This window comes from Pterocles gutturalis, unplaced genomic scaffold (assembly GCF_000699245.1).
Source record: "Pterocles gutturalis isolate BGI_N339 unplaced genomic scaffold, ASM69924v1 scaffold47114, whole genome shotgun sequence".
Classification (NCBI taxonomy): domain Eukaryota; kingdom Metazoa; phylum Chordata; class Aves; order Pterocliformes; family Pteroclidae; genus Pterocles; species Pterocles gutturalis.
In genome coordinates, this window is record NW_010129839.1 from 363 (window position 1) to 17,666 (window position 17,304).

The window sequence follows — 17,304 nt, forward strand, 5'->3', positions numbered from 1 at the left end:
TATATCTGTGGAGCCGACACCTTCAATTCAATGGCACAAGCAGTGCGTGTGTGGTTTGGTTTCTTTCAATTTATAGTATGCTCTTGTGAGTGCTGATGAGCAGTGAATTCATGCTTTGGTAAATGAAGGCTAGAAGATGTTTCTGAAATGTTTATGTTGCTTAACAAAGTTGCTTAACTTTATTTTAATCTGTGAGATTAAAGCACATACTGGCCTCATGTTCTCAAATTAGTCTCTGTCGTTGCTTTGCAAGGTATAGTTTTTCTTATTCTTAAGGATCAGTTCAGCTAAAATGATCAGTCCCAAAAGGATTTATTTTTTTTGTTGTTTTTTGTAGATGGAAAACAGCCAGATAGCTTAAAATTTCTGTAAAGAAATAACCCCAACAAAAAATGGAGACACATAGAACCTTCTTATAGAAGAATATACACAAAGATAAATAAAGATGCTTCTTGATGAGCAACAACAATTCTTGTCCTACAATGGTGAAGTCATTATATTTCAGCTGTCAAAACCAAAATCTGTGGAGGGAGCAGCTGATAAAACAATGAATTTATGTGTCAAAAGAATGGCATTCAACAGAGACACTAAGCTGTTTGTTCAGAAGTCTTCTGGAGTATTCAGTATGCGTGCCAGTCACTTCAAAATTGAAATAATTTGTTGTAGCTGCACAACGGATTCCAGAACAGGCATTATTCTTCCCTGCATTTTTATTAAAAAGAAAAAACGGAACAATGTTGTCAAGTACCTTTTATTTTTGCTTCATAGCTCAAATCAATTTGAGCAGTCCTTTCATTTTAAATTGGATTATGAGCTGAAAGAAGACATCAGATTGTTTACTGGCCCTTCAGTCTTATGGAGGCATGCCAACAAGCTGTTCTACATCTCTTCCAACACCTGCACAGTTCTAAGTGCTCCTGTTCAGCTTTCTTCTGTTGTGTGGACAGGTGAAATTGAGGGTGAAGGCACTGTTGTCTTAGGAATAAGAACTGCTTGCCTGCCAGAGAGTGAAGATGAGGATGAGTTTTCTACTTCAGACAGAGCCATCTGGGGTAGTGAGTTCTTTGGATATGCAATTGAAACACAAAAAATGCTACCTGGCACTTGCTTTATGCCTCATGCTTACAGCAGGGTTGTATCTTCTGTCTACATGTGCAAGGATGAGATATTGAAAAAACAGCTCCGAATATCACTTGTCGCCATAACCCACAAGAATCAGCTTATTTGGTTCCAGGATGGTCTCCCTAAAGGTGTTTGTGAGCTTCCTTATGAGGAACCATGTTCAGTAAAAACAGCTGTAACCAGTAGCAATGATTTGCTATTTATTGTGTCTTTTGCCTCTGGAAATATCTGTGTTGTACAGAGGAGAGACAGCTTACAGGTATTTGTGTCTTTAAACAGCTCCATTTTACTACTGTCTCTTTCTTTGAATATATTGTCTTATTGGAGGTTTCTGCAACTGAAAAGCTGCACATTTAAATTCTATACATTATTTTTTTTTTGTTATTGATGCTTCTGTTAAAATAACCTGTTTTAAGTATGAGATTGTTTTGCTTTCATTGCTTGCTTTTGTATCTGAAAATAAACCCTCCATTCTATTATTTAATAATATATTTTATGCATCTGAGCCAAAGCTTCTGTTGCTAGTTGAGAACTTCTATAGTATGAGAACTTGAAGGTGAAAGACAGTTAGGAGTGTGCCTACATAATTTGTGTTAAAGTGAAAGTAAGCTGATATCGTTGCAAAGCATAAACTTCTCATTGGAATTTAAAAGCCTTTTGATTTTCACTTCCTAGTAACAAAAAGTATGGTTTCATGAAAATTATGAGAAGAGGCCTTGTTTTTTTGGGTTTTTTTTTTTTCCTAAAGTCAGAAGAGACAAAGTTAACTGCTGGGGTTTTGTAATACTTTGTCAAGAAGACTGACACAACTCAGGAAATGAAAGTTTGTCTTATTTAGTCATCAGCATTATTGTAAAAATTTGTTTTTTCTGCTCAAGCATATTTAAGTGTGCAAATGCAACAGAGATATTTCTGAATGGCAAAGGTATAATGTCTTTAACTGATCCACAGGCATTACTGTTCTAAATAAATGTTACAGCATTCAGCTATTCATCTGTTTCAGTACAATGAAAAGTTGTCATCTTCTCAGCAACCTGTATTCCAGAAAGTGTTCTTTAAAGAAAAATGGCTAATTTTTTCCCAGAGTTACAAAGGCTCTAAATGATGAAGTAAGAGTGAGAGCTTGAAACTTCTTAATTCTCTATTCCACACACCCGAATAGGCTGCTTCTTTATGGAAAGCAAACTTCACCAAAACAAAATCTCAAATACAAGGTTTATTCAAATATATGTATTTTAATACATCTTCTGCTGTAGGTGGCTTCCAAATGGCAAAAAGTGAAGTCTGTTTTGGTGGATGATTTTGTTGGCTCTGGAAGTGAGCAACTGTTACTGCTTTTTAAGGATGACTCCAATACAGACACGTTAAGTACATTCAAAATAACGGATCTTGGAGAAGTCAACTATGGAGTAAGTCCAGTTTGCCTTTTCTCAGCTACTCAGTCTGTGCTTACTAAATTAAGAAAATTTCAACAAATCATTAAAATATTGGTGCAAAGTGAAGTTGGATGTGTGCTGTGAAATACCCTGAAGTCTGAAAACAATATTGCCCTCTGTAGTCATAGGAGAAGTTATCTGAAGAGATTATTCTGCTTCCTTGATAGCATCAACGTTCTTTTGGGAAATTAAACTAATGCTGTTGAAAACGCTTCACGTGTGTAACAGGTTTGCTACAATGCTTACTTTTTGGCTAAGAACTCTTAATTAAGGCTATAGTGCTTGTTAATTGTCTTCTTATAGTTGGGTCTTTCCATTATATACTATCAAACCCTAATTGCTTTCAGAAGATAAGATTTTTCTTTTAAAGTGCATACTGTGATTCTGCTGGTTTTCTGTATTTTCTGCCAGATTTGTATAATGCTCTGTAGTAGCCTGTACCTTACTTTCATATTTTTAATTAATTCAGGGGTTTGTTTTGTTTTTTTTAGAATGGTATTAATTATAAATATGATGTTCCTGCTGCAGAAGGATTGCAAGAGAATGGCTTGCTTACTGTCCGTGCCCTTGAAACAAGATTACAGGTTTGTATTCAATAGTTCTGCCTCCATATTTTCTTCAAATTACTTTTCTGTATCATTACATTATCTGAAAGGTGAGGTTAATGATGCTGTTTTTATTGGAGAAGTGATTCAGGGAGAAGATAACTTTAACTATCCATTCTTGAGTCAGTGATAGTCTGTGTTTCAGTTCTCTCAGTTGTTAAAAAAGAATTTGGGTAATTGGAAGAGTCTAATTTAATTTTCATTACAATTTTGAGGTAATGCTGAAGCTATCCTACCAAAGCTTCGTAACAGTCATTTGACTCATAGATGGTTAAGTACCAGTTTAATAGAATTAGAATGTTTACTTCTTTTGCTCCACATTATGTACTTTCAGATAGTTTAGTGGTGGGTTCCCAGTGACTGCCGATTAGTGACAGTTAATCCTAAAAATAAAGAAGAGCATTATGGTCTGTTTCTTTGTCCACAAACTTCAATCAAGTTTGGCTTTTACTTTTGCCCAAATTGGTGACCATGGTTACTTCACCACCTGCTGATGTTTTTCCTCCTAACAGTTTTGTTAGGATAATTTTTCAAGTTACAGTAGGTAAAGCTAAAATGTATCCTTTTAATTAGCGTCATTTATAAAACAAGCTGTAGGGAACTTGCCAGAGTCCAAGTAATCAGTGGGAATATATCATTGCCTTTCTTTTTTTTATACCTTTCATGCTGTTGGTAAACATCCAGCATACTCTCCAAGATGTTCTTTTGCAGTATTGTGCGTTGGTCTATATGAACCCAGTAATGATTGACAAAAAAGGGAAGATTATTAAAAACAAAACAAAACACTTTAGGAGACAGCATAAATCTCAAATTGAGGCAATGATGTGAGACTATTGTTAGTTTGCTAAGAGTGCCTTAAGTATGAGATAGGAGGTAATTATTGTGATCCTTTGAGAATTAATGAAAGCTTAAGTAGGATATTGTGGTAGTTTTATCTCCAGCCTTTAAAAATGAAGCAAATTAACTGTCAAAAGCTTAGTACCGGAAGAAAAAGAGGACTATGACCCATCAGGAAAAGACTGAAAAAGAAAAGAGTTTTCTAGTTCTACTCAGTGTTGGGTTTGCCATGTGGTAAATTTCAGGTCTCTTTCTTGTGTTGGTTTATGAGGAAAAAGGGCTTGTAAAAGTCAGATTGGTCAGCAAGCATACACCAGTGAATCTTTTGCCACTTTGACTGCTTCTCAGTCTGTGGTTCCCAATCTGCTTTCTGTTTCTCAGGTTTTTTTATTCAGGTGTTACTCACCAGTGGGAGTAAGTAGTGATCTGGTGTTCTCATGACTTCCATTAGGAAGGTATTATGGAAACATCTTTGTTCTTAACTCTTCTTTTTCTTCTATTGACCCAAGTCTGGCACTGGGTTATTGCTTGGAATTTGGTACTTACAATGCATGGTTTGATAGGTTGCAAATAATTTTTAGAGAACTTACGATGATGAGTGCTACTTGCTCTAAATGCCCTTTGCCATTGCAGCTTGAGCAGGGGGCATCACTTCACTTACATGAAGTGCTTTTTATTCAGGCTTGTCAGTTGGTTATGATTGATCCTGAATTGTTTCTTGGTTTGTGGGTTGTTGGGTTTTTTTTGGTGGGAGTTGGGGGGGAGGTGTGTTTTTTGTGTTCCAATGGTGAGCTTTGCTCTCTCTTTGTCAGCATTGGACTTCTCAGAATCTTGCTTTCCAGAGAATAGCTTTTGTGGAGCTTTCTTAAAATCTTAGAAGCTGATGCCGACATGCTTCTCTTTTGTGTTTTTTTTTTTTTTTCTTAAACTGAGACTAGCACACATGTATGTCTGTTTGTAGAACTGTCAACTCTTCGATATATTTACTTGACCAATAATCAATACAAGTCTTGAGAAGAAACTGAAACATCTTCAAATGAACGAGTGAAGCAGGAAGAAGAATAATGAAAAAGACAAATAAGTAAATTTTTTGATAAAATTTACCTTAGATGTTATCTTAAACTCTAGGTTTAATATTGAGAGGCCACGGCTCAGATTTGCCTTTTGGCAGCAGAGTAGCCTGACTTGAACAGTTTTTAGAAGCATTACTTGAGGAACGCCAGGATCTTGGCTTGTGATACTTGCTTAAAAATGGAAAGCTGAAAAGATATCTTCATAACTTCAACATCAGTGCTTATTTGCAGAAGAACTAAGCATAAGTCTAATGATCATTTTTCTTTTACAGGCTGGTTGCACCTCTGTCCGAGAGCTGCAGCAGCATTTAGGACTCAAAAAGAGGGTTATTCTTGAATCTTGCAGAGCATTAATAGATCTTGTTGAAGAAAGAACCCATATTCTACCAACTGCAAATGAGGTAAAATGCAGAAGAGGGTGCAGACCACTTCTGAATGCTCCTGAGCCATTTGTAGAGGGTGCTTCCCTCAACCGCTTACTTTCGTCAGTAAGGATTGCCACTATCAAAACTCATTAATCTGCTTTTTAAGTCTGGTTCATTACCTTAATCTGTCAATGTATGTAGATAAGTGTAAATATAGTTGTCTTTACTTGAAATTGATTTGCAGAATGTGTCCTGACAACTAAGCTGTATGGAGGAGTAACCTCTAACAGAGAGTTAGTTACAAACGTTAGGGGGAGTGTACAGAGCTGCCTAGATATTGAATATCTGACTGTGATCGAACATGTTACAAAAAATGAGCTGTCATAGATCTGTGTAAGCACAATTGATTTTATAATAGGGGCAGAGTGAACTGTGGACTGAGAAGGCGATGGAAGTTGGGAAAATGTTGTCTTTATATGTTGCTCAAACTAAGCCTCGTAATTTATTTGAAATGGAGTTGATCTCACTTTCAGTTAATGTTGTGGTCCCTTTCAGGTCAGCCAGGTTTAGACAACAAAATTTCAAGCAATTACTGCAGTAATATAAAAAAAATTCTAGTACCTTAAATCTTCTTTGGACAATTAATTGTATGGCAGTTCAAGATCTATACATGTCATGTTTACAAGGAGAAAATGCATTGTGCTTTTCACAATATCATGTGTTTTAAGGGAATGCAATTCTATCTTTTTTAATCTATTGTAGAGAATAAACTGGTTTATATAAATCTTGTTTTACGTATCTTAAAAGCACTTCCAGCAGCCATTTATGGTAAAACACGAAATAATGCAGTATAAAAAAACCTAATATCTCCAATTAATTTGTCTAAATTTTTCTGTAAGGAAGGTCTTGTCTCTCTCTGGGATGATGTAGAAAATCCTCCTCATTCTCTTGGTAAAGAGTCAGCATCGGCATCTAGAGTCCCAGAGCACTTCACAGAGAAATTGTGGCAGCGTGTTGTGGGTGACAGCTTGGTAGTTGGAGTAAAACTAACTGAATCATTTTACTTGTAAGTATATAAATCTATCTAATAATTTAATTGAGTAGTTTTAGAGAAACTGAATTTGCATGTTAAGCTCTTCAGTAGCAAGAGTTGATTTTTGAGCTTTGAACTATCTCATTTTGCACATCTGTATATAAAGTGTTTTAAGTGTGTGTCTTGTCACTATTGTTGCTGCTACTTGTCTCTCTCTAATATCGTGGAAAAAAGATATGGTGTAAAGCCAAAAATCAGTTGTGTCAGTATAAACACATCATTACTGGAGGCTTTTTACAACAGAGTTCTGTTTGACAAAAATTATGATTCTTTATAGTCCATGTTGACATAGATATGTTGACATGATCATGTGGTGTAGATAAAGCTCTGTCTATACTGTTCCTGATGCCTTACTGTTAACATCTTGCCATTCCTGAAGAGTGATTTGTTTGAAGTGTAGAAGAAAACATTTTAAATCCTCTGATCAACTTAATAAATGCTTAGCTTTTGAATTGAACTGTGCTACAGTCAAGTATTTCATCAAATATTTGCTAAGCTTATATATTGTGTAAATTATATGGAACAATCAGACATATAGTACTTGATTTGTTTATTCTTGTTATTGTCTTTAAAATGACTTGTTTATTCTGTTCATTTTCATTGCTTAATTCTAGCTATAAATACTAATTATGTCACTTCCCCCTCACAAGGAGAGAGCTAATTTGGAACACAGTTTAAAAAAACATAATTACATGAAACATAAATTTACAATGTGCATAGTATAATGTAAACTTTGTTGGAGTCAGAACTTACCTTTTGACCTATATTCCCACAAGCAGTGTAGCTGAGACTGTGTTAGGGTAAGCTTAAACACTACTGATGCCACTGAAAATCATTCAGCTGGTTGTGAGGGAGCTGACCTGTTATGCCCTTTGGCCATTCTGCTGGAGCTGCGGGTATGCAATTTCTCAACTGCCAGATTGCTGGAACTTTACAAGAAAGTTGACCTCGTCTTCCTGACAGCCTCTGTTAGGAGCCACTGGGGCAATAAATTGTTTTTGCCTTTCCAGTGTTTATTTTTTTAGCTTTGATGATGATGACTTTGTTTTTGAAAATGAAATACCTAATTCCTTTATAGCTTCAGAAATCCTCAGAAGCTTTGGAACCACTTTAAAAACCAGCAGCAGTATTGCCATCTCCCCATTTTTACAGCTGAGAAACAATCTGTGGAGATGAAGTCATTTGTCAAAGGTTACATGGTAGGCTAGCAACAAAACCTGGGTCTTCTGGGCTCCAGTTCAGTACTTTATACAACAACCTGTGGTTTAGGGGAAAATGGCTTGCTTTCTCTCCACCCCCAACACTGTAAGTCTTTAGTGATTATTCCTATGCTTCCTACTGATACAAGATTGCAGTTGTTTCAGATTGCATTGTGAGGTGGTGATACTTCTTCACAAAGAAAATTAGACATTCATAAGACTTTCAGATGTCAGTGACATCTTGAGACTGAATTGATTGACAGAATATAATATTCATTAAGTGAGGATGTGAAACAGTAATATTAAGATTTCATTGAAATAACCCTGTGTTGAATAAATGAAGTACTTCATACATTTCAGGAAATTACTGCATGTTTAAGGTAATTTTAAGCCTTTTATTCTGCTCTCTACATTCAATTTTGTTTGAATATCTGTAAAAAAATATAGACTATCAGAAGAACTTTTAGTCCTCAAAGAGAGCGGAATTGACACTTTCTGTATTTTTCTATTAAAAGAAAGTTAAATATTTAAAAATAAGTTATAAAAGTCATAGAGTACCTACAGGGGTTATGTTGAATTTTCAACATTTTCTAGGTGAATTAGACATCTGAATTTTTTCAGTTGAAATGAGGCATCTAGCTCCTAGAAGCTCTTAGAAAATTCAGTCCACGTTTTGAAAATCTTAATACTAAGCTTAGATGAAATAGTCACTTGAAGGACATATATTCTTTGCACAGTCTATGACTTAATCTGGAATTATATTGGAGTTTGTTGTAGTCTTAAATATTTGTATATGTCTGCAAAGTTCTGGCTTTTTGTCAGAAGGCAAAATACAAACTGGGAGTGCAGTCATCTTATATGAATTTTCACAGGTCACTGAGTGATGTCAGTTTATCTTTAGTGATGGATCAAGACTCCTCTTCGATTTCTCCGATTATTGAGTGTCGAAATAAAATCATTAAGCTGAACAAAGCCTTCTCAGCATCAGCTGCTTCCCCATGTCAAATTGAGCCTCCTCCAAAAAAGATGAAATTGGACTTGCATAGCAAGAATCATCTGAAAAAAGAGTTTCCTAAGAGATGTTCAAGGGTTCAGCTGGATGGAGCAAAGACGATCATTGCTGTTACCAGCCTTTCGCCGTTATTGGCATTTCATCATGTGCGTTGCATAGTTCTTCTACATGCGAAGAAACAAAAACGTCAGAATGATAATTTACAGGAGAGCAAAAAGATTACTGTAGTATGTGGGAAAATTTTGTTAAGCCTGGAAGATATTTCAGATGGAAAGTATTCAGTAAAGATGCTAAGGGATAATAGCTACTGTACAGGTAAATGGATTGATATAATTTAGATTCATAAATATATGATTGATTCTTCTGTTTAATCTAGGTGAAGCCAAGCTAAGTTTTCAAAGTGTAATCACATCTGTCTATTTGAACGTGAACTGCAGAGACCTGTTGTGAATTAAAAGCTCAGTGAAATACAAGATGGAACATTTTTTCAAAATGGGAAAAATGTTGAGTTGCTGTAAGGGTTTGTGGTAGCATTGGTGCTGGAGTGTATCTGGAAAGGCTAATTTGGGAAGATAAGTCTGAGTACAGAATGCTGAAGCCTGCATTTTTTCTGTAAATAAGATATTTGCTGTTGAGTAGATACCTTTTTTTATTACATACTATTAACTCTTAAATAATACCAATGTAATTAAAACATTTCCTCATCTATGCATCTATTAAAGTAATTTATTTTCCTTTATTTTAATATTCCTGATTGAATTGATTTTGACCTGGGCTTCTGCTCATGTAGCAAAATGTCCTTTTGATCATTCTCAGTGAATTTTAATTTCTTCCTTTAATGCTGTGTCATTGGCTAAAGCCAGCATGTCATCTTACTCTCACAGGAAGGTATTAATAGTCTTTTGGCAAGATGATATTTATCTTTAGATATTTTTTTTTATTATTATATAGGTAAGGCTCTGTTAATCAGCTAACTCTTCTTCTTGACAGAAGTAGGTATAAGAATTTAGGTGAGAAGAAAATTCCCAAAGAACACCTGAACGCAGGTGCAGAATCTTCAAGTAAAACTGGGAGTGTGAACCAAAAATCTAAGCATATTTAATGCATGCAACATGATCAAAATATTTAAGTCAAATGTCTTTTTACTGTATTTTCTTGCAGGTTCCATGGAAGATATACTTGCTGCCCTTGCAGTATCTGTCAGATTCTCCTTTCAGATTGTGTCTACTGACTGCACGTTGACTCCAGTAAATTCATGGTTACTGGGAGAAATGGAGTGCACACCATTTAAGGAATGCCATGACAACATATTCTGTCATAAAGCAGGAAATGTGCATGGTACAGTTTTTAACTGGACCCTGAAAAATCCATTTGAAGGAGTTCTAACGTTATTTTGCAGGTAAAATTGCTGAAAAAGTGTGGAGTATCTTGATCTTGCATACACATTCTTTATCTTTACACCGTTTCTTACTGGTACCACAAACAAAGCCAAAATCATAACCAATATGATTCCAATATAACCATCAGCAATAACAGAATTATTTTCAAATCAGAACTATGCCAGAACCTCAAATGCATTGTTTAATTTTGTCTAGGCTAGAACATTGAATTACAAATAAGTCTAATCTCTATTAATATCTGCTTGGTACTATTTCTTTTGTTCATTGCACTGCATCATAACTTTATATTCATTTTTTTATATTATTCTTGGTAGAATATATAATTTTTCTTCAATGCATTGATTTTAAAAAAAACCTTTTGGTGATGTTAAAAACAAACAAACAAACAACTACAAACCCCAATTTATACTAAATTTAAATGTATTCCTATGTCATTTTGTAGTTTAGTACTGCAACATAAATTTAGTCTAACTTTGTACATGTTTCTGATATATTTATTTCCTATCTACCATAATTTTGAAAAGGAAATAATCTGAAGAGTCTCAGTGATTTCCTTTACTTTTGTAGATTCTTGGACAAATGTCTAAACAAGTTAGTAATGCTGCCATAATTTATGATTTAGCTGGATAAGCCTCACAACATAAAAAGTACTTCTCAAGTATTGACAAATGTTGCCTGTCCCAAAGAGGTCAAGCTAAAAAAATAAAAGAAAGAAAAGGTATATCTCTTAAGAGTCTCTAATTTATAGTGAGGTTTAGTCTTTTGCTCAAATTAGGAGTTGACTTTTTTTTACATAAGAGGAAATGCTGAAATGTTTAAGAAATCAATCAGTAAAATGTTAAGCCTTAAGACTTTTGGTTCCTTTTGAAAAGTTAGATTACTTGATACTAATAACTTCTGATCCAGTTTTGCACTAGTAGTTAGTGAGCTGCTTGTTTATGGTGTAACTATGATTGTATTTTCGGTATCTTTTTTTTTTTCCCCATCTTTGGATTGATCTTTTTTCCAGATAGGACATTTATGTGATAGGTGGAAACCACAGACTATTCTTTTTCACAGAACCAAAATAAATTATGTCTGTTATAAGTAGTGGAATGTTAAGATAACTAAATTGAAATTGAAATACTTTAAGGAAAAAATGCCTTTCCGATCTGTCTGAGGAAACTAGCTACTTAAGGATGCTGGTGGGGTTTTGGGGGTTGGTTGGTTGGTTAGTTTTTTTTATTTTTGGTGTTCGGTTGTGTGTGTTCTTCCTGAGATTTTTTTTTTTTTTTTTTTTTTTTAATCAAAAGACATCTTCTGAGGAGTTATCTGGCCAAAATCTGGAAACAAGACTTTGGACAAACTCTACCTCCCTCTTAGATGAGGAATGTGTCTCTGTGTCATATGCTACACTGGTATCCAGGGGAGTAGTTTCCCTGATGATTACCAGCACTATTTTATCTTGGTTTCTTAATAATATTGAATGTCTGATTTTTAAGTGCAACTTTCCCTCACCAGTGACCATTTAAAAAAGACAAGCAGTGGGCTGTCTAATAGCCATGGTGTACATACCTATTGATAGTGACAATCTATGAGTATATGTGACTTTTTTCTGCCCCTAAATGTAGATCAGACAACACATGTCTTTTGTACTATTCCATGTGGCCTTCACATACACTGAATTGTTTCTTAAAGGAACAAGTGATGCACATGTAACCCTACTCATGGACATGTGTTTTAGCATAGAGTATTTGTTGCTGAAGTTTGCTTAGCGTCAGTTCTTTTGATGCACAGTGGCCATTAGAAAGCCCTTGCTTACTCTTGTATGTACGCTGCACGTAATAGTTAAAACCATTATTACCGTAAGCTTTTTTTGATTTAAAGTAGCTTTATTTTCCACTATAGAAATCTGAAGTTATAAGGTAGCTTTAATAATAACAATCGTATTTTACAGAAACCTGACTGTCCTGTTCCAGTGCCTTCATAGCCTTACTAGAGTTCTCCCACCAAGCTGTGATGTAAAGCTCTTGAGATCTGGAACCAGAGGTGTACTTACTGAACAGTTAGCACTGGCTTTGGAAAAAGAAATGCTCACCTGGAGGAGTTCTTTCTTCTCAAAAGAAAGTAAAACTGAAAACAGTCTGACATGGGGGAACGAACCTGGCAAGAAAATCAGTGATGCTCCTGTGGCTTCTTTACTGGACAGTGAAGAAGCAGTTCGGCAATTCAGAAAGAAGCTTCAGAATGAACGGGAAGAGAGTGTGCTAAGTATGAATCAAACAATGAATGGTGCCCTTTACCAGGAAATTGCTTTAAAAATAGCAGAAGCTCAGCTCAGTTCAGATATGATTGTGTGGAAACTGAGCAAGTCCTAGAAACTATTCACTAAATTTATTATGAATAAAGTTTTATTAAAAGTATTCTATTAAATAATATTTATATTTTCATGGGTACTTAAATTACTTTTTATTCTATAGAGCAGTTATTTCTATAGATAAATTCAGGTATTTTGGTTGATGACTTGTAGGTGGTTTGTCAAGAATTTAGTATTAAAGATAGCAGTGTCATTATTTTTGTTAAAAATTTCAAAAATATTATTTTTAAGCTATTTTCTAATAAATCCTGTTCTGAAGTCATAAATGCACTATATTACAAAAAAATTAACAAGCATGTACTGTTTAAAATAGTCCTATTAAATTTGTAAGATGACTGTTTACACAGGTAAAATGTGTATTTTAGAAATACTAAGACAACTATAAAAAAGATCTAAGTTAAGCAACCAATTTTACTTCATAATCTGAGTATGGGGTTTGACAAATCCAAAGAAGTAGCAGCTTATCTTTTTGATATATCAGGCTTTGAAATAGCTTTTCATGATACTACTTGAGGAAGAGAACTGTGATTGTACCTTGCAGGCCTATCTCCTAGAGCCCACTCTCGCATCTGAGAGATTTTGGAGTATCTATTGGAGATGGAGAAAACAGATCAGCGCTCTTACAAAATTTCAAGAACTCGTGAAGATTCACTCTATAATAAAATGCTTTCAGGTTTGAGAGGTCCATTCTCACCCAGAATCTAGTAGTAGGGATAATCTCATTGGTAAATCCTGGAGGAAACTGTCCTTCCTTGGATGTTAACCTAGCCTCAATGTCAGAAGTTTTGTTTGCACACTGCCTGAGTCATAAATTATTGTCTGCTGATACTAGCTGCTCAGTGGTTTTGGCCTATCTCAAGTATTTTAAATAATGGATAACTCTTTGCCTATTATTCCTCACTTCTCCAATTTGAGCAAGATACCACCTATGCATCCAGGAAGAGAGCTGCCTGTGATCTTGCAGGTAATAATCACTGAGAGAGTTGCTTTTTAATAATTTTTTCCACCTTTTTTCAGCTTTGTGAGTGAGCTTAGAAAATCCCAGCTCACAATAATTTGCTTCCTTTTATCTCTGTTTTATGTAAGCAAACATTCCTAGTGTTTGTCACCATTTCTCTGAAGTTGTCAAAATTTTGCTTTTCAGTTTTCCTGTAAACAAAGTTTTAATAGTTAATATCTGCAGCATGCACTCTGACAATAAATTTGGCAGGAAGAATGGAAGACATTTATGACTCAAAGGAATACTGACATTTCAGAATAATTCTATATCTTTCATTCATCAGAAAGTTCAACTTCTGTATATACATCCTTCAGAAGTATTAGAGTGGTGATGGTTTTCAGTCCAAGGCATCTTCTCATATTGATAACAGGAGTAGTCCAATGCACGTATAAAGGCAAAACACTAGCTAGCAACACAGTAAATGAGAGAACACTGTGCTTTGTAAGTTTAACCCAGTTTAGTGACGTAGTCTCACTTTTGAGATACTCAGAGTATTAAATGTCTCTTTCTTTGGTGGGGAAATCTTGCCTTAAGATGTCAGGAATTGTCATGGGTATTTGAAACTCAGTGTTTACTGGATGAGAAAGAATTGTTAAAAAAATCTTCCTTTGTTAAGCCACAGTTCTGTTCAGCCCATAGTCAAAGCTTAAGAGCTCATTGTCAGGGCTTGGCAGTCAGTTGTCACTGGAATTTCCAGAATTATAAACACTTAAACATAGTGAAAAATCTCAAAGTTCAATCCTGTAGCTTGCAGCTGAGGGCAAGACCTTGGTAAACCAGCTGAGCAGAAACTTTCAGAGCAACAAAACCACTATTCAGCTCAGGGCACTTGAAGGATGTTTATGCAAAGCGGTGTGAATGAGTCCAGCAGTTGATTTGTATTAGCAGTACTGTAGCAGCCTGGTGTCATGTTGTAACTAACTGTCCTATGTCCGTCTGTCTTTAAAGCGAAACTTCCACTTGTGTTTGCATCCCTTTATTGAACTCATAGAGTGAGACAAATTAAGAGAAGCTTAGAAGGACAGAAGTTGCCAGTTTCTAATTCCATGGAGTTGTTACTTATTGTTATTTAAAAGCAGCAAGCAGTGAAATCACAGGAGTGTGCAATTGTGATTACTAAAGTAGCATGATAACACATACAACAACAAGTTCCTACTAAAGAGTCCTTCCAGAGGCATGACTACTTAGTTTGCAGGTCATCAGATAAGATCATTAAAAGCTTTCCTGACAGCTCTGAGATTCCTGGTTCCTAGTTCTGCAACTGACGAGTAATGTATAATGACATGGGACAACTTTCAGTAATAGTGATGCAATTGGTAGGTGTATGTATGTACTTTGGAACCTTGATGTGCCAAAATCAAAAGGTCTGCTGGAAACACTTGGAAGTTTTATGCTGGTATGGGGGTTTTTTGGCCAGGAAAAGCAAGTTTGAAAAAAGGTTCAGGCTCTCTAGAATCTTATCTTCAAGTGCGGCAGCAAATTTAGAGATATTTGCTTTCCTAAACTTGCCATTTGGACATAAAAGCAGCTAAAGGTGTTTACCTTCAGTTTATTTGGTCTGTTGTGATGGTTAATCTTAGCACATGCTGGTGTTCAAATGGAAACTCCAAATTGCATAGACTAGGAAAACTGGTTAGGTTGGTTCACCATGTTTCTGTGATGAACAGTTGGAGCCCTATTTCCTGGACTTCCAAGAAAGTCTTGGAAGTGAGTTTTTGTGTACAGTGAGTTCTGCAAGTACTTTTTGGGGCAAACATTGGAGAAATTAAATCAGTTGGCAGCAGCAGCAGTCCTAGTTAGTCGGGATTTGTATTGCCAAGAAATAACTGTGAAAATACTTGGATGCTTGATTCTGTTAATTCCCTTTTTCATGATAGCAGGTTGAGTTGGAAGAGGTACAGATCACAGCCAAAAGAAAGCTTTTTTGTTACTAAAGCTGTTACTAAAAGCAGATAACTATTCACAGAACACGTTCACTCACACACTCATAATTACTCTGTAGGAGCAAAAACTGGGAGGCCAATCCCAACCCCTGGGACCTTTGGCTCCTAGGTAGGTGGTTTGGAAAGTCCCTTGAAGAACCCTTCGCTTCATTAGGTGTGTATACGTACTAATTTTTTTTGTCTGCATATAGCAACTGCTACCTGCTTGTACACGATCTAAGTTATGCATCCCATGGTTGATAATAGTGTGGGCAGTGGGTTTCTAACACAGCCAGCAGGCTCTTGGTGTTCTGAATTTATCAGTTCTGGTGGATTTAACAGGATTACTTGTCTCCAGAGCATACCAGTTCCTGGGAGACTTTCAGTGATCTTCTCCTCAGCCTGGTGCTTGCTGGTAACCATTCCTCTATCCAGAGCTGTAAAACCCCTTCACACAAATTCACACAGAAGAGACCTTTATCACATATAAACTTTTGATGAAGTAATAAAATTATGCCCAGAGCCAACTTGTCTTGATCTCAAAGGGTCAAAAAAACATAGTTTTGATTTCTGAAAACCAGTGTCAGTGGTTTCTGGCAGGTATCTATAGGAATGGTTCTAGTCGTCTGGCCAGGGCAGTGACCAGTGTGTAGACAGGTACCTTGCAGTGGCTCTATTACCACCCATTTCAAAAGACTGGGATGCAAAAGGGATGCCTGGCATAGGAAGCATGAGCTGTTATGCCTAAATGCACTCTAGCACTTTAAAGTCAGCATGATGCAAGGCCCTAAGAAGAGGGATTGTGTGTCAGAGAACTCTGTTTTTCCAGTCAAGTTGGTATAATAAATTTACTTATAGTGAAAAATCTCTGTCATTCTCAGACAGGAGAAACCTGTCTGCTCTAGAGTAGTCTTTGTTGAATAGTAATATTTCCTTTTTAAGTTTGTGTATCTATGTATGTATATGTTTCAGATCAACCAACAGGCTGCCAGATTGTTCGTAGTAGTGAGAGTTAAGCCTTCTCTCTCAGCTACTAATTTTTGTTTTCCCACACCTCTGGACAGTTTGAGAACTGTGACAATCTTATGACTGCTCTCTTCTGAATCATGCTGACTCTGCTGAGACAAATTAATAATGCTAGCAATTTTGTCCATGGGTGCGTTATTCATTAGAGACTATTAACAAAGATGATAGGGTCAGCAAAAGGAGTATCGAAATAGTGATAGTTTTCTTCTCCTCCCTTCTCTACTTCGCTGGGAGAGATGAAATTTTAAACAAGTGGAAGGTAAGTGTTGATGTAAGTATTTAAAATCTTGAATAAAAGTAAAGGCATGGGTTTGAGCATTTTGTTGTTTTTGTTTTTAGTTTCTTTTGGTCTTTTTGTTGCTTTTTTTTTTTATTCCCACTACTCTCTTCTCTGCACTCTAGGCATGACACTGAGTAGGAACAAGGCAATCACCTTAATCAGTACATAGTTGGGAGTTTCTAGCCAAGAGAAAAGCTGTACCAAATCCTCCCAGGGAAAAGGCAAAAGAGTAGGAGGTTTAATACTGCTGTTTAGTCATATTAATTATTGCTTTAAGGAGGTGATACTACTTTGATCTCTTCTGTGACCTCAGGTTTCTGGTATGTGACAACCTTTACCCCTTGAATGTGTTGAGAAATTCATAATTCATAGGTGCAAGACGGCAACTGCATGTTTATAAATCACTTGGCTAGAGCAAAGGCTACCAAAGTGTCAGGTTTGAATCAGTCCAGTTCCTGCCTGAAGTCCTACATTCACAAAACCCTGTTGCTTAACTGTGGCATTTAGGTCAGATCCACAGGTTGGTAAAGCAGTCTCAGGTTAACTAATCCTCCTCCTCATGGTCTAAATGGAGAGGT

At 35.9% G+C, this 17,304-nt stretch overlaps 1 protein-coding gene across 1 annotated transcript; it reads left to right on the forward strand.

The window, feature by feature from the left end:
- The first annotated feature begins 445 nt into the window (after positions 1 to 445).
- Positions 446 to 12,499, forward strand: FANCB (Fanconi anemia, complementation group B). The gene is made up of 8 exons (XM_010080017.1): positions 446 to 1,381; positions 2,379 to 2,531; positions 3,050 to 3,142; positions 5,346 to 5,474; positions 6,338 to 6,504; positions 8,603 to 9,057; positions 9,904 to 10,141; positions 12,079 to 12,499. Exons 1-8 carry the CDS (start codon positions 446 to 448, stop codon positions 12,497 to 12,499), a joined length of 2,592 nt encoding a protein of 863 aa, XP_010078319.1.
- The last annotated feature ends 4,805 nt before the right edge of the window (positions 12,500 to 17,304 follow it).

Excerpts from the sequence above, each read along its gene's own strand:
- FANCB (XM_010080017.1), top strand. The coding sequence starts at position 446 with ATGCTTCTTGATGAGCAACAACAATTCTTGTCCTACAATGGTGAAGTC. Across the intron at positions 1,382-2,378 it reads AGAGGAGAGACAGCTTACAG|GTGGCTTCCAAATGGCAAAA; the intron begins GTATTTGTGTCT and ends CTTCTGCTGTAG. Across the intron at positions 6,505-8,602 it reads CTAACTGAATCATTTTACTT|GTCACTGAGTGATGTCAGTT; the intron begins GTAAGTATATAA and ends GAATTTTCACAG.